At 41.8% G+C, this 25788-nt stretch overlaps 1 protein-coding gene across 1 annotated transcript in view; it reads right to left on the bottom strand.

Moving 5' to 3' along the window:
• Positions 1-25690, bottom strand: part of CWF19L2 (CWF19 like cell cycle control factor 2) — a 170641-nt gene extending 144951 nt beyond the window's left edge. The window contains exons 1-2 of the mRNA XM_005289979.5: positions 25463-25690; positions 3835-3945 (exon numbers count right to left, since the gene is read on the bottom strand). Of these exons, the coding sequence (XP_005290036.2) occupies positions 3835-3945; positions 25463-25549 (198 nt within the window). The 5' untranslated portion in view covers positions 25550-25690. The remainder of the gene's footprint in view (positions 1-3834; positions 3946-25462) is intronic.
• Between the last annotated feature and the right edge of the window lie 98 nt (positions 25691-25788).

Below are 25788 nucleotides of genomic sequence, written 5' to 3'. Positions count from 1 at the left end.
TCTTCAAATGTATTAAGGGCTGTTATAAAGAGAACAGTGATCACTTGTTCTCCATGTCCACTGCAGGCAGGACAAGTAGTAATGGTCTTAATCTGAAGCAAAGAGATTTAGGTTAGATATTAGGAAAAACTTTCTAACTATAATAGTAGTTAAATACTAGAATAGGTTACACAAAGAGTTTGTGAAATCCCCGTCATAGGAGACTTTTAATAACGAGTTAAACACACACCTGTGAATGATGATCTAGGTATACTTGGTCCTGCTCAGCACAGAGGGAGGGACTAGATTACTCTTCCAGGTCCCTTCCAGCCCTACATTTCTATGTTTCTACAATCTCTATGTATTTTGAAATACAGGTCTGTCGCATCTGAGGCACATTTAACATGTGCGATTTCAGCCTTACGTGGTCAGCAAAAACAAAAACAAAAACCCAACAAAGAGAAAAATAACAATTTAAATACAGTTTCTGTAGTGCAGGCGATTCCGCCCGCCATTACACTCAATGTAATTTTGACTATACACGATTTTCGCTTTAGACGCTGACTGCGGAACATAACCCCAGCGTAAGATGAGACAGACCTGTATCTCTGTAGCCCAATTTTGACAATTTACCTCACAAAACATAAAGTAGCTAAAAGTGATCAAACTGAAAGGCAAAGTACTTTTTCTATTGCTTCCTCTCTTTCTCTCTCTGCCATTACAATAAACATACCTGCCATGCAATATGTTTGATTTTTAACCTCAGCACTGCTGCCATCTCAAGTGTGGGAGTGGCAGCAGTCACCAGGAGGAAATGGGATAGTGAAGTGGCACAGTAAGCCTGATAAGAAGGCAGAACATTTGGTCAATGGTTGTGGGATTTGATACTTCAGGGAAATAAACCTTTTAGAGCCTAAAGTCTCCATTGCAGACGTAATCCTGAGCACACTACGAGGGGTGGGGGAGAAGCTGAGCAGTCAGTGAGAGGTTCTGCCCAGCCATCACCCAGAACTAAGTTGTCTAAACCAGCACCGCTTCCCGCAGCTCCCATTGGCCGGGAATGGCAAACCGCAGCCACTGGGAGCTGCAGGCGGCCGTGCCTGCGGATGGTCAATGTAAACAAACTGTCTCGCGGCCCACCAGCGGATTACCCTGACAGGCCGCAGGTTGCCCACTATTGGTCCAAACAAACCTTAACCTGAAAAAAAGCTCATTTCAGAAATAAGCTATTTCATTTCCATAGTGGATTAATTAATGTGTGAAAAGACACCAGATAATTTAAAAAAAACTTGTGTATGGACACAAGGCAGTTTATCTTGAAATAACTTAATATTCTAAAATAAACCTTTCCCATGTAGACAAGGCCTTTTACACACACCTGTTCGATCTTGCCAAACACAAGACAAATAAATCTTCTACTAAGGACTTGTCTATACAGTGTGTCAGTCCAAATCAGTTAGAGTGTAAATTCTAATGAGCACCAGCACACTGCATGTTAACTGGCCCATGTGGATCTGACTGGAGCACGCTAAAAGTTCCCTACTATGCATTAACATAGTCCCATTTCAAACAGTATTAACTATATTAACGCACACTAGGGAACTTTTAGTGCACGCCAGTAGAGTCTACACAGCCAGTTAGTGAGTGACATGCTAATACACATTAGAATTTATACCCCAACTGGTGTGGACTAACAAACTGTATAGACAAACCCTCACTGTTTACAGCACCCAGCAGAGCGGGGCCCAAAATACTAATGGGCCTCTCCAGATACTATATTAACAATGATTAACTCAGAGAGAACATAAGTGAGAGGCTCCATATCCCATTACTAGATTCACAGATTCCAAGGCCAGAAAGGATCACTGATCATCTAATCTACCTTCTCTATAAAACAGGCCATAGAACTTCCCCCAGAATAATTCCTGTTTGAACTAAGGCATATCTTCTAGAAAAACTTCCAATTTTAATTTTAAAATTGTCAATGATGGAGAATCCACCACAACCTTTGGTAAATTGTTCCAGCAGTTAATTACCATCACTGTTAAAAATGTATGCCTTATTTCCTGTCTGAATTTGTGTAGCTTCAGCTTCCAGCCATTGGATCTTGTTTTACCTTTGTCTGCTAGACTGAAGACCCCGTTGTGACAATGCCCCCCCAAGGCTTTATGGAAATATGCTTATGAATGTATATATGACATAACTAGAATATGTTTTATGCTACATATGCCATGTAACATATCTCTGTAAAGGTTATGATCTATGGAATCTATTAATCCTATTTATGTGCATGTACCGTTTTTGTATTTGAAGTTATGAATATTGGCTGTGTACTGGCTTGATTTTTAAGTAGCCTTTGTAAAGCATTTGGTCAGCTTCTTAAGAAAGGAATGTGCAAATTAAGTACCCAATCAAGAAGTACTTAAGGGTCAATGGATCTTGGGAGGCTCCAATCCACATAAGAAGTCTACATGAGGACGTTCAAGGTAGCAGGTAAGCAATGGCTGCTGCCTGTAAAAACTGAGTCATGCATGGACATGTGACTTGCCCATGTGACTCCAAAACTCCATCTTGGAGCTGGACTTTGCCTAGGAGAGAGGAGGGGGTCTCCACCCACAAGAGAAATGCTATTTAAGCTGGTGGGAGACTCCTCCATTTTGTCTTCAGTTGGCTAAAGAAATAGCCTCTCCACCCCCAAGGATACCTGAAAGAAACTGGAACAAAGGACAGTAATTACAGGGGGTGCGAGTGATTGCTGGACCCAGACTAGAAGGAGATTAGTCTGTAAAAGGAAGCTTACTGGAATTCCTCTAAGGGTGAGGTTTTTATCTGTACTCAGTTTTCTTACCGTATTAGACTCAGACTTGCGTGTTTTATTTTATTTTACTTGGTAACTCACTTTGTTCTGTCTGCTATTACTTGGAACCACTTAAATCCTACTTTCTGTATTTAAAAAAAATCACTTTTTACTTATTAATTAACCCAGAGTATGTATTAATACGGGGGGGGGGGAACAGCGGTGCATCTCTCTCTATCAGTGTTATAGAGGGCGAACAATTTATGAGTTTACCCTATATAAGAGTAAAATGGATTTATTTGGGGTTTGGACCCCATTGGGAGTTGGGCATCTGAGTGTTAAAGACAGGAACACTTCTTAAGTTGCTTTCAGTTAAGTCTGCAGCTTTGGGGCACGTACTTCAGACCCTAAGTCTGTGTTGGAGCAGACTTTATGGAAATGGCATGTCTGGCTCAACAAGACAGGGTGCTGGAGTCATAAGCTGGCAGGGAAAGCAGGGGCAGAAGTAGTTCTGGCACATCAGTTGGCAGTTCCCAAGTGGGTTTCTGTGATCCAACCCGTCACACCTGTTATCAAATATTTGTTCCCCATGTAGACTGTGATCATGTCACCCCTTAACCTTCTCTTGGATAAACTAAACAGATTGAGCTCCTTGAGACTATCATTATAAGGCCTGTTTTTAATCCTTTAATGATTCTCATGGCTCTTCTTAAATCCTCTCCAATTTATCAACAAATTATTTTCCTTTTCAAATGTCTAAAAATTAAACCTCGTTGTTGTATAGCCCACTAAGAACTCCAGGTGACTTATGTCTCTGCTGCCATTTTTACATGGTAGAAATTAGATGTAAAGCTCATCTAAAGCAATACTTCTACTTTTGTACAATCAAAACAAAGGAATTCTGAGATATATTTCCATTTAGTTTTTACCAAGGTTGCTTTTGAGGTCTGTGGCATTCAAAGATTATTTTCTACATCATTTTAAGTAACTGAATCTTTCAGTTTACTTCAAGATAATGGAAAGCTAGCCTGAAATTCAATGATTTACTGCTCCATCACCTTTTCGAGCTCTTCCACACGTTGGTTCACATCAGGAAGCATCCATGTATCCTCACCTCGCAGCCGCTTGAGTTCTTTGCGTCTCTCGTCCTTCTCGTAATCAGCTTTGGCCTAATATGAAAAAGAGGGAAAAGAAACAAATGGATTCTGGAGGTGTGGATGGAAATGATGATGCTGAAGCTCTCAGGTTGCAATCTGTCTGGATTTGAACTAGGTGGTCCCACTTCTGAGAACAATTTCACTTAATTTTGAGGATAGCATTACAAAATATTGATTGATGATATACTAATGGTAAATGCAACTAAAGACTACCCTATACCTCGTATCATTTCCAATGTGCTATAGCTTTGCAGTTCTGCCAGCACTAATGCCAACCTATTTACACAAATAATAGAGCTACACTAACTTGTTTTCCCTCTGAAAATGTTTCTATTACCAACCTCCATTAATTTTCCCATGTGTTATAATGATTGATTTGACTTTCTGACTTTCTATTCTTACTTATCTCATCTTTCAAAGGCCCCAGCGAGTAGTTTTGGGCAATTGCTCTTCTACTCCAAAGGATGGCTCACGTGGGAATTAGTTTAAAGAGATGGAGCTGCTGAGAGAGAATTCTCAATGGTGGGCCCTCAGCTTTGGAATTTACTTCCACCAGGTCCAAAACAGATCTGTTGAACTGTAGGACACACTGCAAAACTCCCCCTTTTTAGCCCAGGCTTTTGGGAAGCAGAGGGCTATTATTAATGGCTGGAGTAGGTTTTTCTCCTTCTTGGTTTTTGAAAGGTTGCTGGGTTTACTTTTGTTTTTTATTCTGGAGATTTTAACATATGGCAAAGGTACCTGTAACTTTGAAAAGATTTTTTTGAATTATATAAATTTAAATTAATAAATTAGTAGCTAATTAAATCATTGAGCCCTCTCCTACATTTGGCTCATTTTAAATAAAAGCAAAAGGTCCAATTCATTTTAGAAGTACAAATGTTCCTTAAACATATTCAAGGTATAATTAAGATGAATCACAGATGCATCCGAAGAAGTGGGATGTAGCCCACGAAAGCTTATGCTCAAATAAATTCGTTAGTCTCTAAGGTGCCACAAGTACTCCTGTTCTTTTTGCGGATACAGACTAACACGGCTGCTGCTCTAAAACCTTCCATTTAAAAAAGTTTCTAACCCTTGTGGTTGCAGATAAAAGCTTGAAAACGTGACCCAAATGCACCAAAAAGGTGCAAAAAACAGAAGGCAAACATTACCAAAAATTCATATTTTTAAAAAAACCCAGAAAGCCAATTTCATGATTTTTGAACACTTGGGGTTGGCAATACTGGAAATGACAAAAATAATTAGAAATTAACTAAGAAAGTTAAAGGAAATAGAACCAAAGTGTATGTCTGTGCCCAACTCAGTCACCAAAGCAGATAATCCACAGGAGAGAAATTTTGCACCCTTTATTTTCCTGAACAACTCTCTTCCACAACCCAGGAAGTGAATATCATAATTCTGCAGTAAACACTAAATCATTCTGGATATGTGGATGCCTCCAATCTTGAAATCTCTGGCACAAACTTTGATAATTATGAATTACAGTCCTCAAAAATTACAATTTTAAAACTTTCCTAGAATCAAAGTGGCAAACAGTTTGAGCACTGTCAAGACAGTATTTTAGGGCTTTAACAACTTCTTCTCAGAAGGCTTAGAACAAAATCAGGGCAAAACAGGAGCCATTCACAAGATTCAGAGAAACATGGGCGAGTTTCTATGGCCTATGTTATATATATGTCAGATTCATTGATCATTAAGGTTCTGTGGGTGAGAAATTTCATGCAAAAAATGTTATTAGTAAAATTACTATAATTTATTCTTATGTTACATTATTACAAACTTGCCTGTGCCTTTACTAAATTTTCAAAGATACAATTACTTTCATACACCTGATGTTTGAAGAATATAACTCATATACTTACATTTTTAGTTACTGATCTAATAAAATGAAACGTCAAGCTAAAGAAATTCCAAGGAAGTCTCTGCTTTCTGCAACCAGTAACACTGGCTGCTGGTTACTTCTGGCAGCAGGCAGTACTGCACCCATGCTCCCAACCTACCAACCACAGTGATGAAGAACCATTATGCTACCTTGGCAAGTAGGGATGAGGAATCGCCCCCAAAGGTGGAAGAGGAGAAGCTCTGTACCCCCAACGCTGGGAGGATCACAGCCACCACCACCCCAAGAGGAAACATAGTGTAGTAGTGGTTAGTGACTCCCTTCTGAAGAGGACAGAGGCACCCATCTGTCAGCCTGACATGGCATCCCAGGAGGTATACTGCCTGCCAGGGTTCTGTGTCCAAGACATTACAGAGGGACTGTCGAGGATCATCCAACCCTCTGACTACTACCCCATGCTACTCATCCATGTTGGCATTAATGATACTGTGAGGTATGACCCAGAGCAGATCAGAAATGACGACAGGGCTCTGGGAGTAAAGGTGAAAGAGTTGGGGGTGCAGCTGCTGTTCTTTTCAATCCTTCTGGTCAAAGGTAGGAGCTCAGGCAGAGACAGATGCATCGTGGAGGTGAATGCATGGCTGTGCAGATGGTATCACTAGGAGGAACTTCAACTTGCTTGATCATGGGATGCTGTTCCAGGAAGAAGGACTACTGAAAAGAGATGGATGGATACAGACTGGCTAACCTAGTAAGGAGGGCTTTAAATTAGGTTCGACGGGGGTCACAAGATAAAAGCTCACACTTAAGTCAAAATCATGGAGCCCTGGGAGAGAGGGTTGGAGTCTGGAGCTTGGGCCATTATAGCAGAGACAAGGGAGAGACAAGAGGGAACACAGAGGGGATATCAAATCAGTATCTTAGATCAGTGGTTCTCAAAGTTGGTCCGCCGCTTGTTCGGGGAAAGCCCTTAGCGGGCCGGGCCAGTTTGTTTACCTGCTGCGTCCGCAGGTTCGGCAGATCACGTCTCCCATTGGCTGCAGTTCGCCGCTCCAGGCCAATGGGGGCTGCGGGAAGCGGTGCCGGCCGAGGGATGTGCTGGTCGCCCTTCCCACAGCCCCCAGTGGCCTGGAGCGGCGAACCGCGGCCAGTGGGAGCCGCAACCGGCCGAACCTGTGGACGCGGCAGGTAAACTAACCAGCCCGGCCCGTCAGGGACTTTCCCTGAACAAGCAGCGGACCAGCTTTGAGAACCACGGTCTTAGATGTCTGTATACTAATGCAAGAAGTATGAGCAATAAACAGGAAGAAATAGAAATACTAGTGAATAAACACAAATATGAGTTGGCATCACAGAAACTGGGTCGGATAACGCACATGACTGGAGTATTGGTATAGAAGGGTACAGGTTGCTCAGGAAGGACAGGCAGGGAAAAAAGGGAGGATGTGTTGCCTTGTATATCAAAGATGTATACAGTTGGACTGAGGTTGAAAAGGAAATAGGAGACAGAACTGTTGACAGTCTCTGGGTAAAGGGGTAAAAAACAAGGGTGATGTCATGGTAGGGGTCTGCTACAGACCATCTAACCAAAAAGAATAGGTGGATGAGGCTTTTTTTTTTTCAAAAACTAACAAAAATCATCATAACTATGTTGTCTTGACATGTGCAGTCCCCTAAGGCAAGGGGGAAAAAAAGTGGCTAAAATAGTTAGTCACATCCCTGAATTAGCATTAAGATGGACAATTATTAAGATAAGGCTCCTACCATTTCCTGTCCTTTTGGCTGTAATTTTTTAAAGAGAGAACGTGGGTGAGATAATATGTTCTATTGGACCAACTTCTGTTGGTAGAAGAGATGATGAGCTTTTGAGATTTACAGAGCTCCACAGACCAGGACACACCAACTCAAAGTAGCACCAGACTCTGCCAGATCAACAGATGCAAAACCTGAAGACATATCTCCACTGCTATGATGATCAATACACCAATGGGACAAATAAGCTAGAGATCAACTTGCTGATTGCTTGCCTCTACAGTGGAGAAATACTGTCTTGCCTGATTCAGACTGTGTTTAAAAAAAAAAAAAAAAAATGTGCTCACTGTCTACTCCATCTTCCTTTTGGTCAAAAATGGCACACTGCAACAGCAACAGATCACTTTCACGCCCTTTTGGCAGAATATCTGCATCCACCATTGGAGAATTAGGAATATTCCCTTCCCACTGAACCTCCACACACATCATGAGGAGTGGCCATCTGCTTTCAACTAAGGAGGACTTGTTATAAAGGTCTTTGCAGTCGATAATATTCCTTAACTGACCAAGTAATCAACACTGGAAGACATAAAACTGTCTCCCTTACTCTTCAAATAGCTAATCACAGCTCTTTTTAGGGGTGTGAGGTGAAAGAGAGAGATTCTGGTGTGACACTATGCCCCATATTCTTCAGAGATATTGTTATGATATGATTATGGCATAACTATGATATATTTTATGCAAGATAGGTCATGTGAGATATCATTGAAAAGGTTATGATTTACTGAATATGATTATCCTGCTTGTATGCATGTATCATATTTATATCTGAAGTTAGAAATATTGTCTATGCATCTATTACAGATGTGTTTACTCCTGGGGTATGCCCACTAGACAGAATGCAATCAGTCTAGGTGGCTGGCTGGGAAGGGCCATTAAGGAGAACAATAGGTCTTAGAACAGGGGTGGGAAAACTGCGGCCCACAGGCCGATTCCAGCCTGCCAGCTGCTTTAATCCGGCCCTCGAGCTCGCGCTGGGGAGCGAGGGCTGGGGCTTGCCCTGCTCCAGCCAGGGAGCAGGGTCGGGGGCCGCTCCACACGGCTTCTGAAAGCAGCAACATGTCCCCGCTCCGGCTCCTATGCATAGGGACAGCCCAAGGGGCCCTGCTCCACACGCTGTGCCCACCCTAAGCACCACCCCCACAGCTCCCATTAGCCGGAAACCGTGGCCAATGGGAGCTGCAGGAGCAGCGCTTGTGGACAGAGCAGCACACAGCAGAGCCACCTGGCTGCGACGCCACGTAGAAGCTGGAGGGGGGACATGCCACTGCTTCCGGGAGCCTCTTGAGGTAAGCGCCGCCCCGAGCTGGCACCCCTGAGCCACCACCACCCCTTGCGCCCCTACCCCGTTCCCCCTCCTGCCCTCCGAACCCCTTGGTCCCGGCCCGGAGCACCCTCCTGCACCCCAAACCCCTCATCCTCAGCCCCACCCAGAGCCCTCACCCCTCCTCCCGCACACCACCACCCCGCCCCAGCCCAAAGCCCCCTCCCGCACCCTGACTCCTCATTTCTCACCCCACCCCAGAGCCCGCACCCCCTCCTGCACCCCAACCCCAATTTTGTGAGGATTCATGGCCCACCGTACAATTTCTATACCCAGATGTGACCCTCAGGCCAAAAAGTTTGCCACCCCTGTCTTAGAAGATGCTAATCTCCCACCAGGGAGCCTTTCTGAGGACAGTACAAACAGCCTCTGAGTCATAGTTGAGGCAGCCCTACAAAGACATGTGACCAAGTCACCTGGTACTCAATTCCATCATAGAATACTGGTATTTTTCCACTGTCCAGACATGGGAATCAAACAGGGAGACAAAGGGTTCCCGACATATGCAAAAGCTATTTAAGGCAGGGGAGTGACATCATCATGGCTCTTCTTCACTGACTCCTCGCCCAAAGGATATGCTTGGAAACACCTCAGAAACAAGGCCTGAACTGGGGCAGAAGGGATGAACCCAGGCTAGAGGGATTTCTAGCCTGTGAAAGGTATATCTGACATTTTAAGCTGCAAGCAACTGCAGCTTGCCCTCGAGGATATCTGCAAACTGCCTAAATCAACAATTAGGGTGAGAATTTGCTGCTCATATCCAATGTCTTTAGTATGGATTGCGTTTCTGTTTTATTTTCTAGGTAATCTGCTTTGATCCGTTTGCTATCCCTTATAATCACTTAAAATGTACCTTTTCTAGTTAATAAACTTGTTTTTGTTTTGTCTAAAACCAGTGCGTGGGAATCATAACTCTGGGCAGAAAGCTGTTGCATATCTTCCTCCACGTTGAGGGAGGGGGCGAATTTCATGAGCTTATGCTGTACAGTTCCCTGTGCAGTTCAAGATGGTATAATTTTGGGTTTACCCTTCAAAGGAGGGTGTGCATTTGAGTAACTGGGCAGTTCCTTTGCTGAGCTTTCCCAGGCAGAACTGATGTCAGCATCTGTGTGAAGCTGTAGCTGGGTGTGTCCAAACTGTATGTGTGCTGGAAGGGGCTTGCGGGCCTGTCACAGCAGGACAGTGAAAACAGAACCCGGGCTGGTGGGTCAGGCAGGCTCAGTAGTAGCAGAGTTCCAGGCTGCATCCCAAGGGGGAGGAGGGGAACCCGTCACACCTAGATATCAAGTATCAGGGGGTAGCTGTGTTAGTCTGTATCCACAAAAACAACAAGGAGTCTGGTGGCACCTTAAAGACTTAACAGATTTATTTGGGCATAAGCTTTCGTGGGTAAAAAACCTCACTTGGCACAGAATTCCCCCCAGAAGTAACACTTGTAAGAGTCACTCTGGACTGTAGAAGAGCTTCAATATTTCTTTTTTTAGAAGCACTTCTCTTTGTGTTTCAGAAAGCAGTGCAACTGGCAAGATTTCAGAACTTCTTTTTAATAAAACAGCAAGTTTTACAGGCTGTTACATCAGAAACTCAACCTTCTCCATTTCACCTTTTACGAATTATTTAAACACAACCATAGATAATGCTAACAAGCTTCAAACTTAGCAACTATTTATTCTTCCCTTGGTCTATTTCCCACATTCTGACATTTTCACCAGCTATATTTATCACCTGTGAACAACTACTTCTAAATTTTAGTTTATTTTTACCATTGAGACAATTTATGAATATATGAAATTTCAAGGACACAAAGGATCAACATAGATTGCACACATTCATAATCAAGAAATATACTGAGTATATAAACCAGAAGACTTTCACCACTGTTTAAAATCAAGTACTGATTTATCATTGGCTATTTCTTTCTAAACATTAGTGCACCAGTGGAGATGTCCACTTTTACACCAAACGGCCAATTTCCATCAAAAATACAAAATAAGAAACACAGTAATTGAAATATTTCAACAGAAAACATATATGTGGCTTGAAAAAATCTAGATTCCTACTGTCCTCTCCTTAGACATTATTACGGAGTAAACATGTCTATAGAATATTTAAAGAGATCTAGTTTATATAATTTAGGTGAGCTTTCAAAAAGCTTTAGACAAAATCCCTCAACTAGAGGCTATTTAGAAAACAAATCCATCACGTGGTGACATGTGTATGATGTATTAGGAACTGGTTGCTTTCATCAAAGGCTCCCAAGGAAATCAAGCAGCAAAGCCATGGCCGGTCACTCATTTTTGCTCCTTTCATTTCTCCCTTCTTCAAGCTACTTTTTTACTTAGATTTCACTTCTCTCTATCCCACCCTCTGCCTCCTCTTTAACCTATTTCCTATCATTTCTAGCACGTCCGCATTCTTTTTCCTTTCTCCTTTATTGTTTGCTTTCTTCCACTCTTCTCCTTTGTTCTGTATTCCTGATTCCTATTCTGCTGTTAATCACCCTCTACAATTGCTCCATCTATTCCTCTGATTTACATCTCAACTTCACCTACACCTTTCTTCTCTCTTTATCTGGGTCCCTCCACCACCCACTGCTTACTCATTTCCAGTAGGTTTTTCCACACACCCTTCCCTTGGTCTCTTCACCCAAGAAAGTGAAGAATTCCATTCCCTCTTTCTAATTCTCCCTGGTGCTGCCCCAATTTCTTACCTCTTTTCACAGTGGCAGGGTCTCTGACCTCCTCCCACCCCCAAAAAGCAGTGTTTATCACCTCTCATCCTTATTACTTCCCCAAAACAGGAACCTTTCCACCTCCCTCATACAAACCAGCCTTTTCCCTGCTTCTCATCCCCCCAACTATGACAGGAAATCTGCCATAAGCTGCCAGTTCCCCCAGCCAAGAGCTACCTCAATGCAGGGAGGAGCAGACACTGGTTAACACAGCTTCATTTAGATGAAAGGGTTAGCAATGGTCCAGGAATGTTATGAATAGGCAAATACATATGAATATAAAACATTCATTACGTAATAAAAATACTATTTTGTTCAGATGATAAAAATCTATTTAAACATTCATCAAGTGAAATGAAGTTAAGATTACACACATCCTTCACAACAGATTGATTTTAACTTTGGCAAAAGTATCTGGACTAGAAATGCATAGCCCAGTGACCATTAAATTACTGTGATCCCCTGAATATTAGATGAAATAGGATAGGTAAGAAGAATCAGTATACTGTTAAAAAGAAAAGACATGATCAAACAGGAGGCAAGGTTTGTTTTAAATTTAATATCTTGGCCAAACCAACAATATTCACATCAAATGAAAAGACACAGGAGCCTAGGGAGTTTTAGGAACTACATTGTGGCCCATATCATCAATTTAACACCAAGCAAGCTAGTAGCTGTAACATCTGATCCTTTCTATCTCCAAAAATGTACCTAACTCCCTCTAGCACTCAATTACAATATTCACTTTTTTATACAGTCAGTGTAAGTTTTTCTCCTATTATTTCAGCCATTCCTATGGGTAAAAAACTCTGTCTACACTACTTTCTTCCTCAACTTCAGACCATGACCTCCTGTTCTACTTGCCTATTAAAATTACACAGAGCTTATTGGCATCAATCTACTTTTCTTCCCTTTCTGTATTTTATAATTAAACCCCCACATCTGCTTTTGGGGGGGGGGGGGAGTGGGAGGTTATGCTATAGAGGCTAAATCTAATAGTTTCACATCTCTCAACCCAGAGCCGTTCAAGCACTTTATTTCAAATTAAGGTTCATTAATTCTTTGTAATGCCACAAAAATATACAACAATTTATCCTTTCACCCTTACAGATAAAATGCACAAGATGGTAGGAGTTTACGTCTTGTCACTGTGACAGCCTTTTTAGTTTCTTAACCATAACTATAGTATGCTACATTTAACTCCTTTTATCCCAAAATGCTTTATTAATTCTTAAATATACAGATACATACAGCACCACTAAGTGCCACAACTGTGTAGTAGGAAACTGGACACCATGCTGCCCAACATACTTACAGTCTTACCCTGCAAAAGAGGGTACCTACCCATTCTGTGCCTCAGTTTCCTTATCTGTAATAGGGTGATAATATTCCCTCAGTCACAGGGATGAGGTGAAGTTTAATTCTATAATGTCTGTAAAGAGCTCTAAAATCCTTATTTGGAAGATGCTATAAAAATGCTAGGTATTATAACAGCACTAATAATTTAGAAGGACGCACTTCGCCAAGGACAGGGGAGCTCTTTAAATCCATGCAAAACTTACAGCACCTTGTTTTTTATAGCCCCATCATTAAAAAACACCACACAATAAAATTCAGGAAACTCTATTTCAATGTCTCCCTCCACTCAACTCCTCAGCCCCGATGAATACCTCAAAGAGAAGTTGCTGTCCCAACCCTCATTACTACAAGATGTGGGGCTAGATATGCTTGGCTACACAGAAGGGGGTCTTAGCTTTAAGGGTTCCTGGGATTGCTCCCCTTATCACCCTGCAGCTGCTAACCATCTTCTATCTCAGGGGTGGACAAACTTTTTGGCCCGAGGGCCACATTGGGGAAGAGAAATTGTACAGCGGGCCATGAATGCTCACAAAATTGGGGTTGAGGTGCAGGAGGGGGTGCAGGCTCGGGGATGGGGATGAGGAGTTTGGGGTGTAGGAGGGTGCTCTGGGCTGGAACCGTGGGGTTTGGAGGGCGGGAGGGGGATCAGAGCTGGGGTAGGGATGCAGGAAGGGGTGCAGGTTCCAGCTGGGAGTGCGAGCTCTTGGGTCAGGCTGGGGATGAGAGGTTTGGGGTGTAGGAGGGCTCTGGGCTGGGATTGAGGGGTTTAGAAAGCAGGAGGGGAATCGGGGCTGTGGTAGGGGTGTGGGGAGAGGCTCAGGGGGTGCAGGCTCCGAGCGGCGCTTACCTCAAGTGGCTCCCGAAAGCAGTGCTATGTCCCTTCTCCGGCTCCTACACGGAGGCGTGGCCAGGCGACTCTGCATGCTGCCCCATTTGCAGGCACCGCCCCTGCAGCTCCCATTGGAGTGCATAGGAGCCGGAGCGGGGCCATGCCACAGCTTCTGGGAGCTGCGTGGTGCGGATCCGACTCTGCGCCCCAGCCAGAGAGGGGCCAAGCCACGTGGTGCGGCTCGCGGGCCAACTTAAAACGGCTCATGGGCCGTAGTTTGCCCACCTCTGTTCTATCTCCAACTAGACTGCCTCCCTCCCCTATTGTCATGAGCACTACAGCTGGGTCTACATCAGTCTTTTTCCCCCTTCAGTGTTTCCTGCTGTTGCTATCATCAGTATGGCTTCAATACCTGTGGCAGCAGTGGATGCATCAGTGTGGGCCAGTTGCCAGAATTTCAACCACGGTGTCATCTAATCCTGCTCAGAGCAGATCTAAACAACATGGCGATTAAAATGGCAGTTGCACCAGCACCATATCTACAGCAGTACTCCCACTGTTGCTACCAGGGGTAGAGTGATGGTTGGGAAATTTAGGAAAATATAGCGTAGGCAAGATCTATGAGGTTCCCTCAGAAAGCTCAATGGGAAGGAGCTACAGAATTTAAGAGGCAGGAAACCTGTAGGATTCTACAGAAGTTACTTTTAAAATTACGATATCTTCCATTGTTGTTTTCGATGCTGTTGTGGTAACCCCGTTGGTCCTGGGATATTAGAGAGACAAGGTGGGTGAGGTAATAGCTTTTACTGAACTAACTTCTGTTAGTCTCGTCTGGAACTCTGTGTAGCTTGAAAGCTTGTCTCTTTCACCAACAGGCATTGGTCCACCCTGTCTTTCTAAAACTTACAGCATTTAATAGAAAACCACCCTATAACATTCTAGAATTGGGATATAATTGTCTATTAGCAAGAGGACAGCATTTTTCAAAAGGATGGTGATTATCTCTGAGATGCCAGTTAAAATCCCTTGGGGTGCTAAATTATCCTCCCGGCATTTTTTTAATATACACCTCTACCTCGATATAATGCTGTCCTCAGGAGCCAAAAAATCTTACCGCGTTGTAGGTGAAACCGCGTTATATCGAACTTGCTTTGATCCACCGGAGTGCGCAGCCCCCTCTCCCCCGGAGCACTGCTTTACCGCGTTATATCCGAATTCGTGTTATATTGGGTCACGTTATATCGGGGTAGAGATGTACCAATATTGAGTTAATGATGCTGACCTCACCTCTTTCAAAGGTGAGAGTCAAGGATACAGAAACAATTCAAGGGGGACTTGACTTGGTGAAAGAACAATGAAGAAAAATGCTCAGGGTTCCAGTGTACAAATCACTGTGGGTGAGAGCATAACAAATAGTTCTGCCTCTCCTCTGGGGCAGCAGAGCTAACACCACTATGTGGTTCTCTTGCACTTAATCCCAGATTTAAGGTTCATTTCTGGAATTCTCCATAATAAAACCAAGTGAAAAATAAATGGCCAGGCATTATATCTTCGAGCAAAGTATCAACCACTGCACCAACAGCCAGATTTATAAGAAAAATAACTGACAGGGGTTCATTTGAAAAACGTGCAAATTTCAGTTTGTTTTCAGTTCATATACAGTATACTAAATACAGTCATTCATAGTTTTACAAATTAATTCTTTAAGGTTTCGCTTATTTTTTCAATGAATATAAAATATAAGAATCAATGTCAGACTACTGGTAAGGACTTCAGCTTTCCAAATCAACAAGCATCAGCCATGAAACCATCTTTTTGTTTCAAAATAGAGAAAGAAAGCACATCTTTTATGCCAATTTTTATACAAATCTAAATAAAATAGATAAGCCAAATGCACCATTCTATACTGTAGAATAAAAGTATTTCATGGTAAAAATGGTATTCACATTATTTCACAGACATATATATCTTCATATTTATGTAAAACTGCAATTTCAGATGAGGCCTTGTTTATATACCTCCAGAGGTATTTTGTATTGATATTCCTCATGTTTTATTGGCATATGACTACAGAGCGTAGTTTCTACTACAATTCCTACTAACTCAGGCTCCTCCTACATGAACTTGCAGCAGAAAAAGAAAAGATATTTTGATATTTGTTTGCCTTTTCAAAACACAAAAATGTATATAGTAAACTTTTATTTTGAAAACTTAGTTTGGACCTTTTTATTTCTTTATAATAAATGCTGGAAAGTTTTTCATCCATATATCACCAGCTCAAAGACAGAAGAAGTTTTACTGATTGGCTTTTATATTAGAAATTCAGGTACTGTCTATGCCTCATTACCCTGGCAGAGTCTATGGGCCACTGGAGAACTAGCATTATGAGGATATCATAAATATCAAGCAAGAGAAACATGGATTTGGGGAGGGTAGCAGGTGGCAGGAAAGATTTATATAAACTAACACTTTTGTTTACACCTATTTAAAATCAAACTCCAGATGGCAGATCACACATTTTGCAGCATCCCAGAGTTCAACTCTAGCTAGCTTCTTCTACCACTGACTTACAATATTCATTTATCTTACTGTCAGTTTAAGTTCTCCCCTCTTACCCCCTCATTATTTCAACCATCCCCAACTATTATAAGAAAGGAGGTGAAAATCTGGCACCAAATATGGGTGCTGAAAGATTCTGGCCTTCATTTTGAAGCATCTCTTATATACTGCTGAAGTTGAAAAGCATAGGGTATCGCTTGCACAGAAAAGGGGATGGATAAACTTATTTCAATGGGATACGGATATTCATTGTTACCAACTGTATAGTAAAAACTAGTTAGGTTATGGAAAAAGGGATGGTGCAAAAGAAAGCATTATTATAGACATTATTACGTGATTACATTAAAGACCACGTAGTAGAAATAAAGATAGACATTCCAAATAATAAATACAAATATAATAGTGGGAGTTAAAGACGCACTATCAGTTTCCAGTATCAGAGGGGTAGCCGTGTTAGTCTGAATCTGTAAAAAGCAACAGAGAGTCCTGTGGCACCTTTAAGACTAACAGAAGTATTGGGCGCATAAGCTTTCGTGGGTAAGAACCTCACTTCTTCAGATGCAAGTAATGGAATTACAATTTCTGATGGTGTCAAATTTGCAAATGAACTGGAGCTCAGCAGTTTCTCTTTGGAGTCTGGTCCTGAAGTTTTTTTGCTGTAAGATGGATACCCTTACATCTGCTATTGTGTGGCCAGGGAGGTTGAAGTGTTCTCCTACAGGTTTTTGTATATTGACATTCCTGATATCTGACTTGTGTCCATTTATCCTCTTGCGTAGTGAGACTGTCCAGTTTGGCCAATGTACATATGTACATAGCAGAGGGGCACTGCTGGCACATGATGGCATATATAACATTGGTGGACGTGCAGGTGAATGAGCCGGTGATATTGTAGCTGATCTGGTTAGGTCCTGTGATGGTGTTGCTGGTGTAGATATGTTGGCAGAGTTGGCATCGAGGTTTGTTGCATGGGTTGGTTCCTGAGTTAGAGTTGTTATGGTGCGGTGCGTGGTTGCTGGTGAGAATATGCTTAAGGTTGGCAAACCCTATAAGATCTTCACCAAGCATTCTCAAAACTACGATACCCACACAAGGAAATAAAGAAACAAATCAACAGAGCCAGACGTGTACCCAGAAGCCTCCTGCTACAAGACAGGCCCAAAAAAGAAACCAACAGAACTCCACTGGCCATCACCTACAGTCCTCAGCTTAAACCTCTCCAACGCATCATCAGTGATCTACAACCCATCCTGGACAATGATCCCTCACTTTCATAGACCTTGGGAGGCAGGCCAGTCCTCGCCCACAGACAACCCGCCAACCTTAGGCATATTCTCACCAGCAACCACGCACCACACCATAACAACTCTAACTCAGGAACCAACCCATGCAACAAACCTCGATGCCAACTCTGCCCACATATCTACACCAGCAACACCATCACAGGACCTAACCAGATCAGCTACAACATCACCGGCTCATTCACCTGCACGCCCACCAATGTTATATATGCCATCATGTGCCAGCAATGCCCCTCTGCTATGTACATTGGCCAAACTGGACAGTCTCACTACGCAAGTCAGATATCAGGAATGGCAATATACAAAAACCTGTAGGAGAACACTTCAACCTCCCTGGCTACACAATAGCAGATGTAAAGGTAGCCATCTTACAGCAAAAAAACTTCAGGACCAGACTCCAAAGAGAAACTGCTGAGCTCCAGTTCATTTGCAAATTTGACACCATCAGATCAGGATTAAACAAAGACTGTGAATGGCTATCCAACTACAGAAGCAGTTTCTCCACCCTTGATGTTCACACCTCAACTGCTAGCAGAGCACCTCACCCTCCCTGATTGAACTAATCTCGTTATCTCCATACTGATTTATACCTGCCTCTGGAAATTTCCATTACTTGCATCTGAAGAAGTGAGGTTCTTACCCACGAAAGCTTATGCGCCCAATACTTCTGTTAGTCTTAAAGGTGCCACAGGACCCTCTGTTGCTTTTATCAGTTTCCAGATGCTTGATAGAAGTATTGTAACAATATGCTGAACACGGTCAATGAAGAAAAAAATAATAAACGTAGCAAAGTGGCTTTAAATACCTTACTATTAACAAGCTAAACAGCTCAGAAGATATAGGGACTTGGTAGGGACAAGCATGTTCTCAGTACCACAAATGATTGCCCACTCAACTGAGTGGAAACCCATTGACTTCAATTAGCTTTGGATCCGATTCTAAATACAACAGTAGGAAGTTACTTTGTAAACAGCTTTATTTTAAAAATAACACCATTTAACTTTTGCTTTTAGGTTTTAAAGCAGTATTTCTCAAAGCTGAAGCAAGTCAGCACACTCCTAGAATTTTAAACTACTCTAGCTTAAGGACATCAAGAATATAAATATTTTAATGCATAGATGATGAAAAATCCATCTTCAGAAGCTTTAAAAATACTGAGTTAATTTTTTTTTCAAATATGGACTGTTTTTCTTTCCTCACTGAACAAACCAAATTCAAAGTTTCCAACTTCAGCTGTTTTGGAGCTACGTGTGCATAAGATTCCAGTCAGAATAGCACTGAAATCTTTTTATGACTACTCATACCTCAAAATAGACTACCGGTTTTGCTCAGACATTCCTAAAAATTCACCTTTGGGCTGAGACCAAACATAAAATGTTTCATGCAAATAGGAATTTGTTTGAAAAAATCATAACGAGAGGAATTAGAATGGAAAATGGAACTCATTCTCAACTAAACTATTATCTCCAAGCAAATGGTATGATATGGAAAGGGAGATGATCACTGACCTAAAATAAGCATAAAATTTTTTTAGCTGTTTCATCAAATGCTATTTTAAAACTAATTTGCCCTGAAGTCTGCACATTAGCATTCTCCACTAAGACATCTCATCTCCTGGCATCAGAGGGTTAATTACAAGTGTTTCCATTTGTGGTTTTGAGGAAGAGATTTTATTCTATGTCAGCAAAACAAAGAAAGGAGATCAATTCCATTTCAGAAACAATGCTAGAGAAAGCAATGACATGGCAGCAAATACATTACAATGCTTCCATGTGAGAAAATGCTTAATGGACTTTGAATAGAGTTGGTGATGTAGCAAACAGACAACTTCTCAAAATAATGCTGATTTGCATAGCTAAAGGCTAGTTCATCCCTACAAAGTAGGAGGAAAGAAAAAAAAACATAGGACCAAGAAAATCCATTAATCTCAACTCTGAATTTCTGTATCAATCCATTAGGATGAAGATGGAGGACAGGATGTGACCCCCTTTGCCCTCTGAAGGTATGTCTTGCTTAGGATAAAAGCTTTGCTGTTAAGGTGTTTGCTAAAAGTCTAGTGTAGAGTAGGTGTGTATACTTTCAACGTGCTAGCAAATCTACCTCTCGCCTGCTTCTACTTTTGAATCCTCCTCCCCAGTGAATAGCTCTAGTGCCTATAACTGTTGATGTTCACAGCTTTCCCAACCTGCAACAGAACGAAATTGATGTTATTCTTGTAAGTTTCAGTGCTGCCCAGAGTATCAACAGCAGCAATGAAAAAAAACAAGATTGTAGTCAGTTTTCACTTGACTGCAGCATATAGATGGACAAAAAATGTTCTATGTTTGCAAATTTAGGAAGAAATTCAGATCATATTAGGAAGATTTTTCTTTACAACCAAGTGGGCTAGAAACTCTTGTTTTAAAAACAAATATATATATACATACATATACACACACACACATTTATATTCTGTGGAAGTTAATGGCAATTTCCCAAGAAAGCTAACTACTCTCCACATGCAAATGGATTTTTCAAGCTCTAGTGTTAAGTGACATGCAAAGTATATTTAACAGGATTATCTGTATTTACACTGAATCCCCTCTATTCTCAGGTGTGTTGTGCTGAATATGATTGAATATCTTCCTTACCAAATTTAATAATTGAGTTGGAGAAAACAAGAGGAAGAACTTCTAGATTACCTGAAATTCTTAAATAAGGCATTTTTAAAATACATCTAAATTCAAAGGTACAAAACAAATAAAACAACCTATTTACATTTGGGAAGCATGACTGTGGAGCTACATCGCTACCAGTTTCAAATTCTAATACACAGATAAGAGTTCCATTTATTAAACTGCTCACAGCTCTATCCATACCTACTAGACGCAAAACCTCTGCCAACATGTATCTAATGAATGAAAGGTCAACAGTCAAAACCTAAAAGCAATACAGAGGAGGTCACCACTGAATCAGCTAAGCCAAAGTTTCTGCTTTAACTCATCAGTTGATGGAAGAAGTAAATGTTGTCTCTACCAAAGTAAATTATAATAATTTAGAGCCTATTATTATTACAGGGGGGTAGAGAAAGACAGAGCGAGAGTTTTGGGTTGATTTTTTCTGGATTATTGAAAATTTGCATATGTGCTTTTAAGATTTCTACCTAATGGCTATATTTATTCATGACATATTTTTTAGAAGTTGATATTAACTTTTCACAAACATTGTATAATACAACACAGCACACAGTACTGAAGTCAAAATATTAGAATAGATGGTTTCCACAGGAAGACACTGATACATCTCAACCCATAAATAAGAAAATTCAAAAGTAACTGTTAGATTTAGTTTTGTCCTGGGACCTCAAAAACATTTTGCAAACACTGTTCAACAAAGCTGATGAGCACCTTCTGAAGTGCAGACATCTATGGATAAGGGTGGAATATAGATATGAGAGACTTCCAGAGCCTACATGACCACCAAGGATTTCTTGTGATGAACCACCACACCGAAAGGTAGAACTGTAGTCACAAAATTCAAAGTGTTCTATTTATTTGGTGTAGCACACAGATTCTAATACAAACTCAATATCCTGCAGACGCTACCAGCATCTAATCCTCACACATCTCTTCTCTGTCTGCCACCTAAATGCTTCTTCAAAGTTGGCCTCTTCACTGCTACAGCAGCTGTGTCTTACTGTTCTGATGTTTCTGCAATGCCACCACAGTAATACCTCCTCCAATAGCATTGCTAATGCTAATGCACAGGAATGCCATTGGATTGGTTAAATCTTAATTCACATGATTTTTTAAAAAAAGATTGCATTGCATTGAAGACTGCAATCCAGGTATTATAAAACAACAAGGAAGTGTTTAATTTGACATTAACTTACATAGTATTTTATATATCACCTTAAAAATAATAATTTAGGAGGGAAAGTAAAAAAAATACTTTATCTTGACCCATATGCCCAATTTCTGGGGAAGATATGAGCTATAGTTAAAACAAATGTAAACTATGTTTTCATAGGAGAATTGTAAAAACCACCACTTATCTTATGTAAAGCTGCTAATAAAAATAGGAGTCTATATACAGTGGAAAATGGTTGTTTGCTAAGCACTGCCAATGTGCATGGCACTCTACAAGATATAAAAATAAATCTCTGCACCAAAGAACTTACAATTTAGAAAGCAGACACTAAGAAGAGATGATGCATTGGGAAATGATGGCCTACATGCGAGCTACCTGTTTTTCCAGATCAACACCTTTATGATGTGTTGCAGTGGTTGGGCAGAGCGAGACAGTAAAATCCTGGCTCTAGTGCCAGCTAAAGTTATTCAATCTGAATATACAAAATATTTCAAAAATCTATGTTCTTTTCAATTTGCAGGATTCTCAAACATAGTAGGCATATTCAAGACAAATGTTAATGAAACAAAATTACTTTGGCTTAGGGTGAACAGACAGCAAATGTGAAAAATCGGGACAAGGGTGGGAGGTAATAGGAGCCTATATAAGAAAAAGACCCAAAAATCGGGACTGTCCCTATAAAATCGGGACATCTGGTCACCCTACTTTGGCCACACATATGACTTGGTCCTAAGGGCTAAAAGAATTTCCTTCAATCAGCTGTGTTCATGTAAGAGAACAAGCTTCAGGCTTACAATGGAGATTTTGAGTGAGTGAGTGTGTATGTGTGTGTGTTTATATATATATATATATCAAATCTGTGAAAGTAATGGCACTTTTACTTATATCAATCATTTACGGCAAATCTAAAAACAATGGGTTACAAGTTATTTCTGTGATTTACAGATGCTTCTAGCGCTCTGAACAGAGAGCTTATAAAAAGTTGCACAGAAGAGATAAAGACCAATGATTTTATTTCACTGAAATATGGGGTAGCATATTAGAGAACATAGTTTTGCATTGTTAGTGGGACAGTTATATTTACAATCACCTATAACAATGTCTAAGTAATGTACCACTTGCTTTTAGTAAAACTTAAAAAAAAAAAAGGAACTTGATTTCATATAAGAAAGAATTCTGAGCCAATATATTCTCTAATGCCAGCAAGCTATAAATAAATAAATAGTAAAGATATTTGTATATACAACTTATTTGGATATATACCTCAAAGTATTGTAGGCTCTAGAATCTAGATCATCTACTAAAAGTCAGTGGGAAGGCAGGCTCTTAATTCAGTGCCATTTGTTACCATGCCAGTCCTCATGTCAAGATTTAAACCACATTCATACCTACTCAAGTATAGTTTATAGAATTAATTCACAATATGCTCTTCCATTAGATTTACACACAAACTTCGCCCATGCTTAGATTTGAAGCAACAAAAGTAAACATTTCCAGGATACAATTTGCTATTCTTCACTCATTTTGTTAAATTGTTTTCTTCTAAATCACATTCATGAATTAAAAAGGTAAGAACAGGAATAATTGGAAAACTAAATCACTAACAAATCTGGATTCTCAACATATCAATTCTGCAATATTTTTTTTAATTCTTCACAGTGTGATGCCTAACATTTAAGTGGCTGAAACCCACATTTAAAGGTTCTTACTTTATTGTAATAAAGTGCAAAAAGAGGTAATTCAACCAGTCCCGTTAACTGTAGGTGGAGAGTATGATGTTTCCCTGATGACTTACAAGGGGAAACTGTCAATTTCAAGTTCCAGTTAAAAATAAATACATAATTTCTAGCCTTCACTGATGCAAAAAATAATCTTGACTGTGAAGCCTCAGTGGTTCTCAACCAGGGGTATATGTACCCCTGGGATACGCAGTGGTCTTCCCAGGGGTACATCAAATCATCTAGGTATTTGCCTATTTTTATAACGGACTACATAAAAAGTGCTAGTGCAATCAATACAAACTAAAATTTCATAGAGAGAATTACTTGTTTATCCTACTCTATATACTATACCAGGGGTTGGCAACCTTTCAGAAGTGGTGTGCCGAGTCTTCATTTATTCACTCTAATTTAAGGTTTCGTGTGCCAGTAATACATTTTAACGTTTTTAGAAGGTCTCATTCTATGTCAATAATATATAACTAAACTATTGTTGTACATAAAGTAAATAAGGTTTTTAAAATATTTAAGAAGCTTAATTTAAAATTAAATTAAAACACAGAGCCCCCCGGACTGGTGGCCAGGACCCGGGCAGTGCGAGTGCCACTGAAAATCAGCTCATGTGCCGCCTTTGGCACGCGTGCCATAGGTTGCCTACCCCTGTACTAAACACTGAAATACAAGTACAATATTTATATTCCAATTGATTTGTTTTATAAATATGTGGTAAAAATGAGAAAGTAAGCTATGTTTCTGTAATAAAAAAATGCTGTGACACTTTTGTATTTTTATGTCTGATTTTGTAAGCAAGTAGTTTTTAAGTTAGGTGAAACTTGGGGGTATGCAAGACAAATCAGACTCCTGAAAGGGGTGCAGTAATCTGGAAAGGTTGAGAGCCACTGATCTAAGTAACCCTCTGCAGACAGATTCAGTGCCTCTGCTGTTGCTCAAAGCTTTCACAAATCCAGTGAACTTGACAAGACTGGCCAGTTTCATTGCTGTTATTCAAAACCCCAGACATCTATGAAACTGACAACCACCATGACAATTTCATGCTACTGCTTCAGGGGTCAGCAGCAGGGGCAAGCACAGGAAATGACAACACAGAGGTCCACCAAATAAAAGGTGGAAGAGGACTTCAAATGTATGAGACATCTGAGTCATACAGTTATGAGGCCAGTATAAAATATGCACAACTAGATCCAGGGACAACACACTGGTAGGGATGCCTGCACTCTTCCCTTTCCCAGGGTTAATGTTCACAATGGTGTGTTGCTTCTCAATCTCATGGCTAGGTGACCACACATTGTTTGATTTGGCCTTGGGCTAACAAGCTTAATCTTCTGGCTAGCAAGTTTTCAATATCTTCTTCAAACCAGGACTTTATTGCATTGCATAAGCAGGGCATTACTCAAAGTGCAACTTGCCCATGACACCGGGGCTAACTACGTACTCTCTCGCCAAGTTCCAAAAGGCTAAATTAACCTTTCCTTCCTGTCCTAAACTTCCGATACACTGTTAAAAACAGCTGCCAGGCCTCACTCCAGAGATGGCTGCATTTCACTTGTGAGTGAAGGGACTTCTTCGTATAGGTCCTGCTGTTTGAGCTGTGTTTTGCTCTGTGTTTGTACGCTGGGGAGCACAATGGGGCTCTGGCAATGTAAGTAACAATGAAATAGTCAGGGGCTGCTGAGGGACTACACCAATGTAAGAGTGTGACAGCCACCTCATGGCCCTGGAGACTCCACAGCAGCCGAGAGGACATAGAATATCAGGGTTGGAAGGGACCTCAGCAGGTCATCTAGTCCAACCCCCTGCTCAAAGCAGGACCAACCCCAACTAACTCATCCCAGCCAGGGCTTTGTCAAGCCGGGCTTTAAAAACGGCTAAGGAAGGAGATTCCCGCTGCTCTCCTGGCACTCAGTGCCCGGCCTGTGTACACAGCTTGGGGAGACTCTGGCCGGGCAAACTGGGCGAGGGGAGAAAGAGGGACTCGCGGGGGCTGGAGGCAGAGCCAGGGAGCAGGGCAGGGGATAAGAGCAGGGAACGGAGCGGTGCCCCCAAGGGATAAGAGCAGGGAGAGGGGCTGGAGAACTTCCCCCTGGCCGTGGGGATGGCGGCGAGGCGAGGCGGGCTGACGACCAGGGGACTTCTCCCACGCGGGGCTGCAGCAGGAGGCAGCGGAGGGGCGGCCGGGCTCTCACCTGCACCAGCAGCGCCTCCCGCTCCCGCCGCCTCCGCTCCTTCCGCGCCTCCAGGCTCCGCTCACTTTCAAACCCCCCGGACGCCATGGCCAGGAGCTGCCGTAAAGTGACGCCGGGGCCGGCGCCCAGTGTGCGGCGCTCGCGGAAAATGCCGTAAAGTGAGTAGCCGACGGCCCTGCGGTCCGTTCGCCGGGGAGTGCCCGGGTTTGCCGCCCGAGCCCGGACAGGCAGTTCCCCGCCGGGACTCACCCGGGAACCGCCAGCAATAGCCCCGGAGCCGCTCCGCACTGCGGGCCGGGCCGGGCGGCTCCATCCCGGGGCAGGGC

This window comes from Chrysemys picta, chromosome 1 (assembly GCF_011386835.1).
Source record: "Chrysemys picta bellii isolate R12L10 chromosome 1, ASM1138683v2, whole genome shotgun sequence".
NCBI classification, from domain to species: domain Eukaryota; kingdom Metazoa; phylum Chordata; order Testudines; family Emydidae; genus Chrysemys; species Chrysemys picta.
The sequence above is the reverse complement of the archived record's forward strand: the minus strand, read 5'-3'. Positions and strand labels throughout refer to the sequence as shown.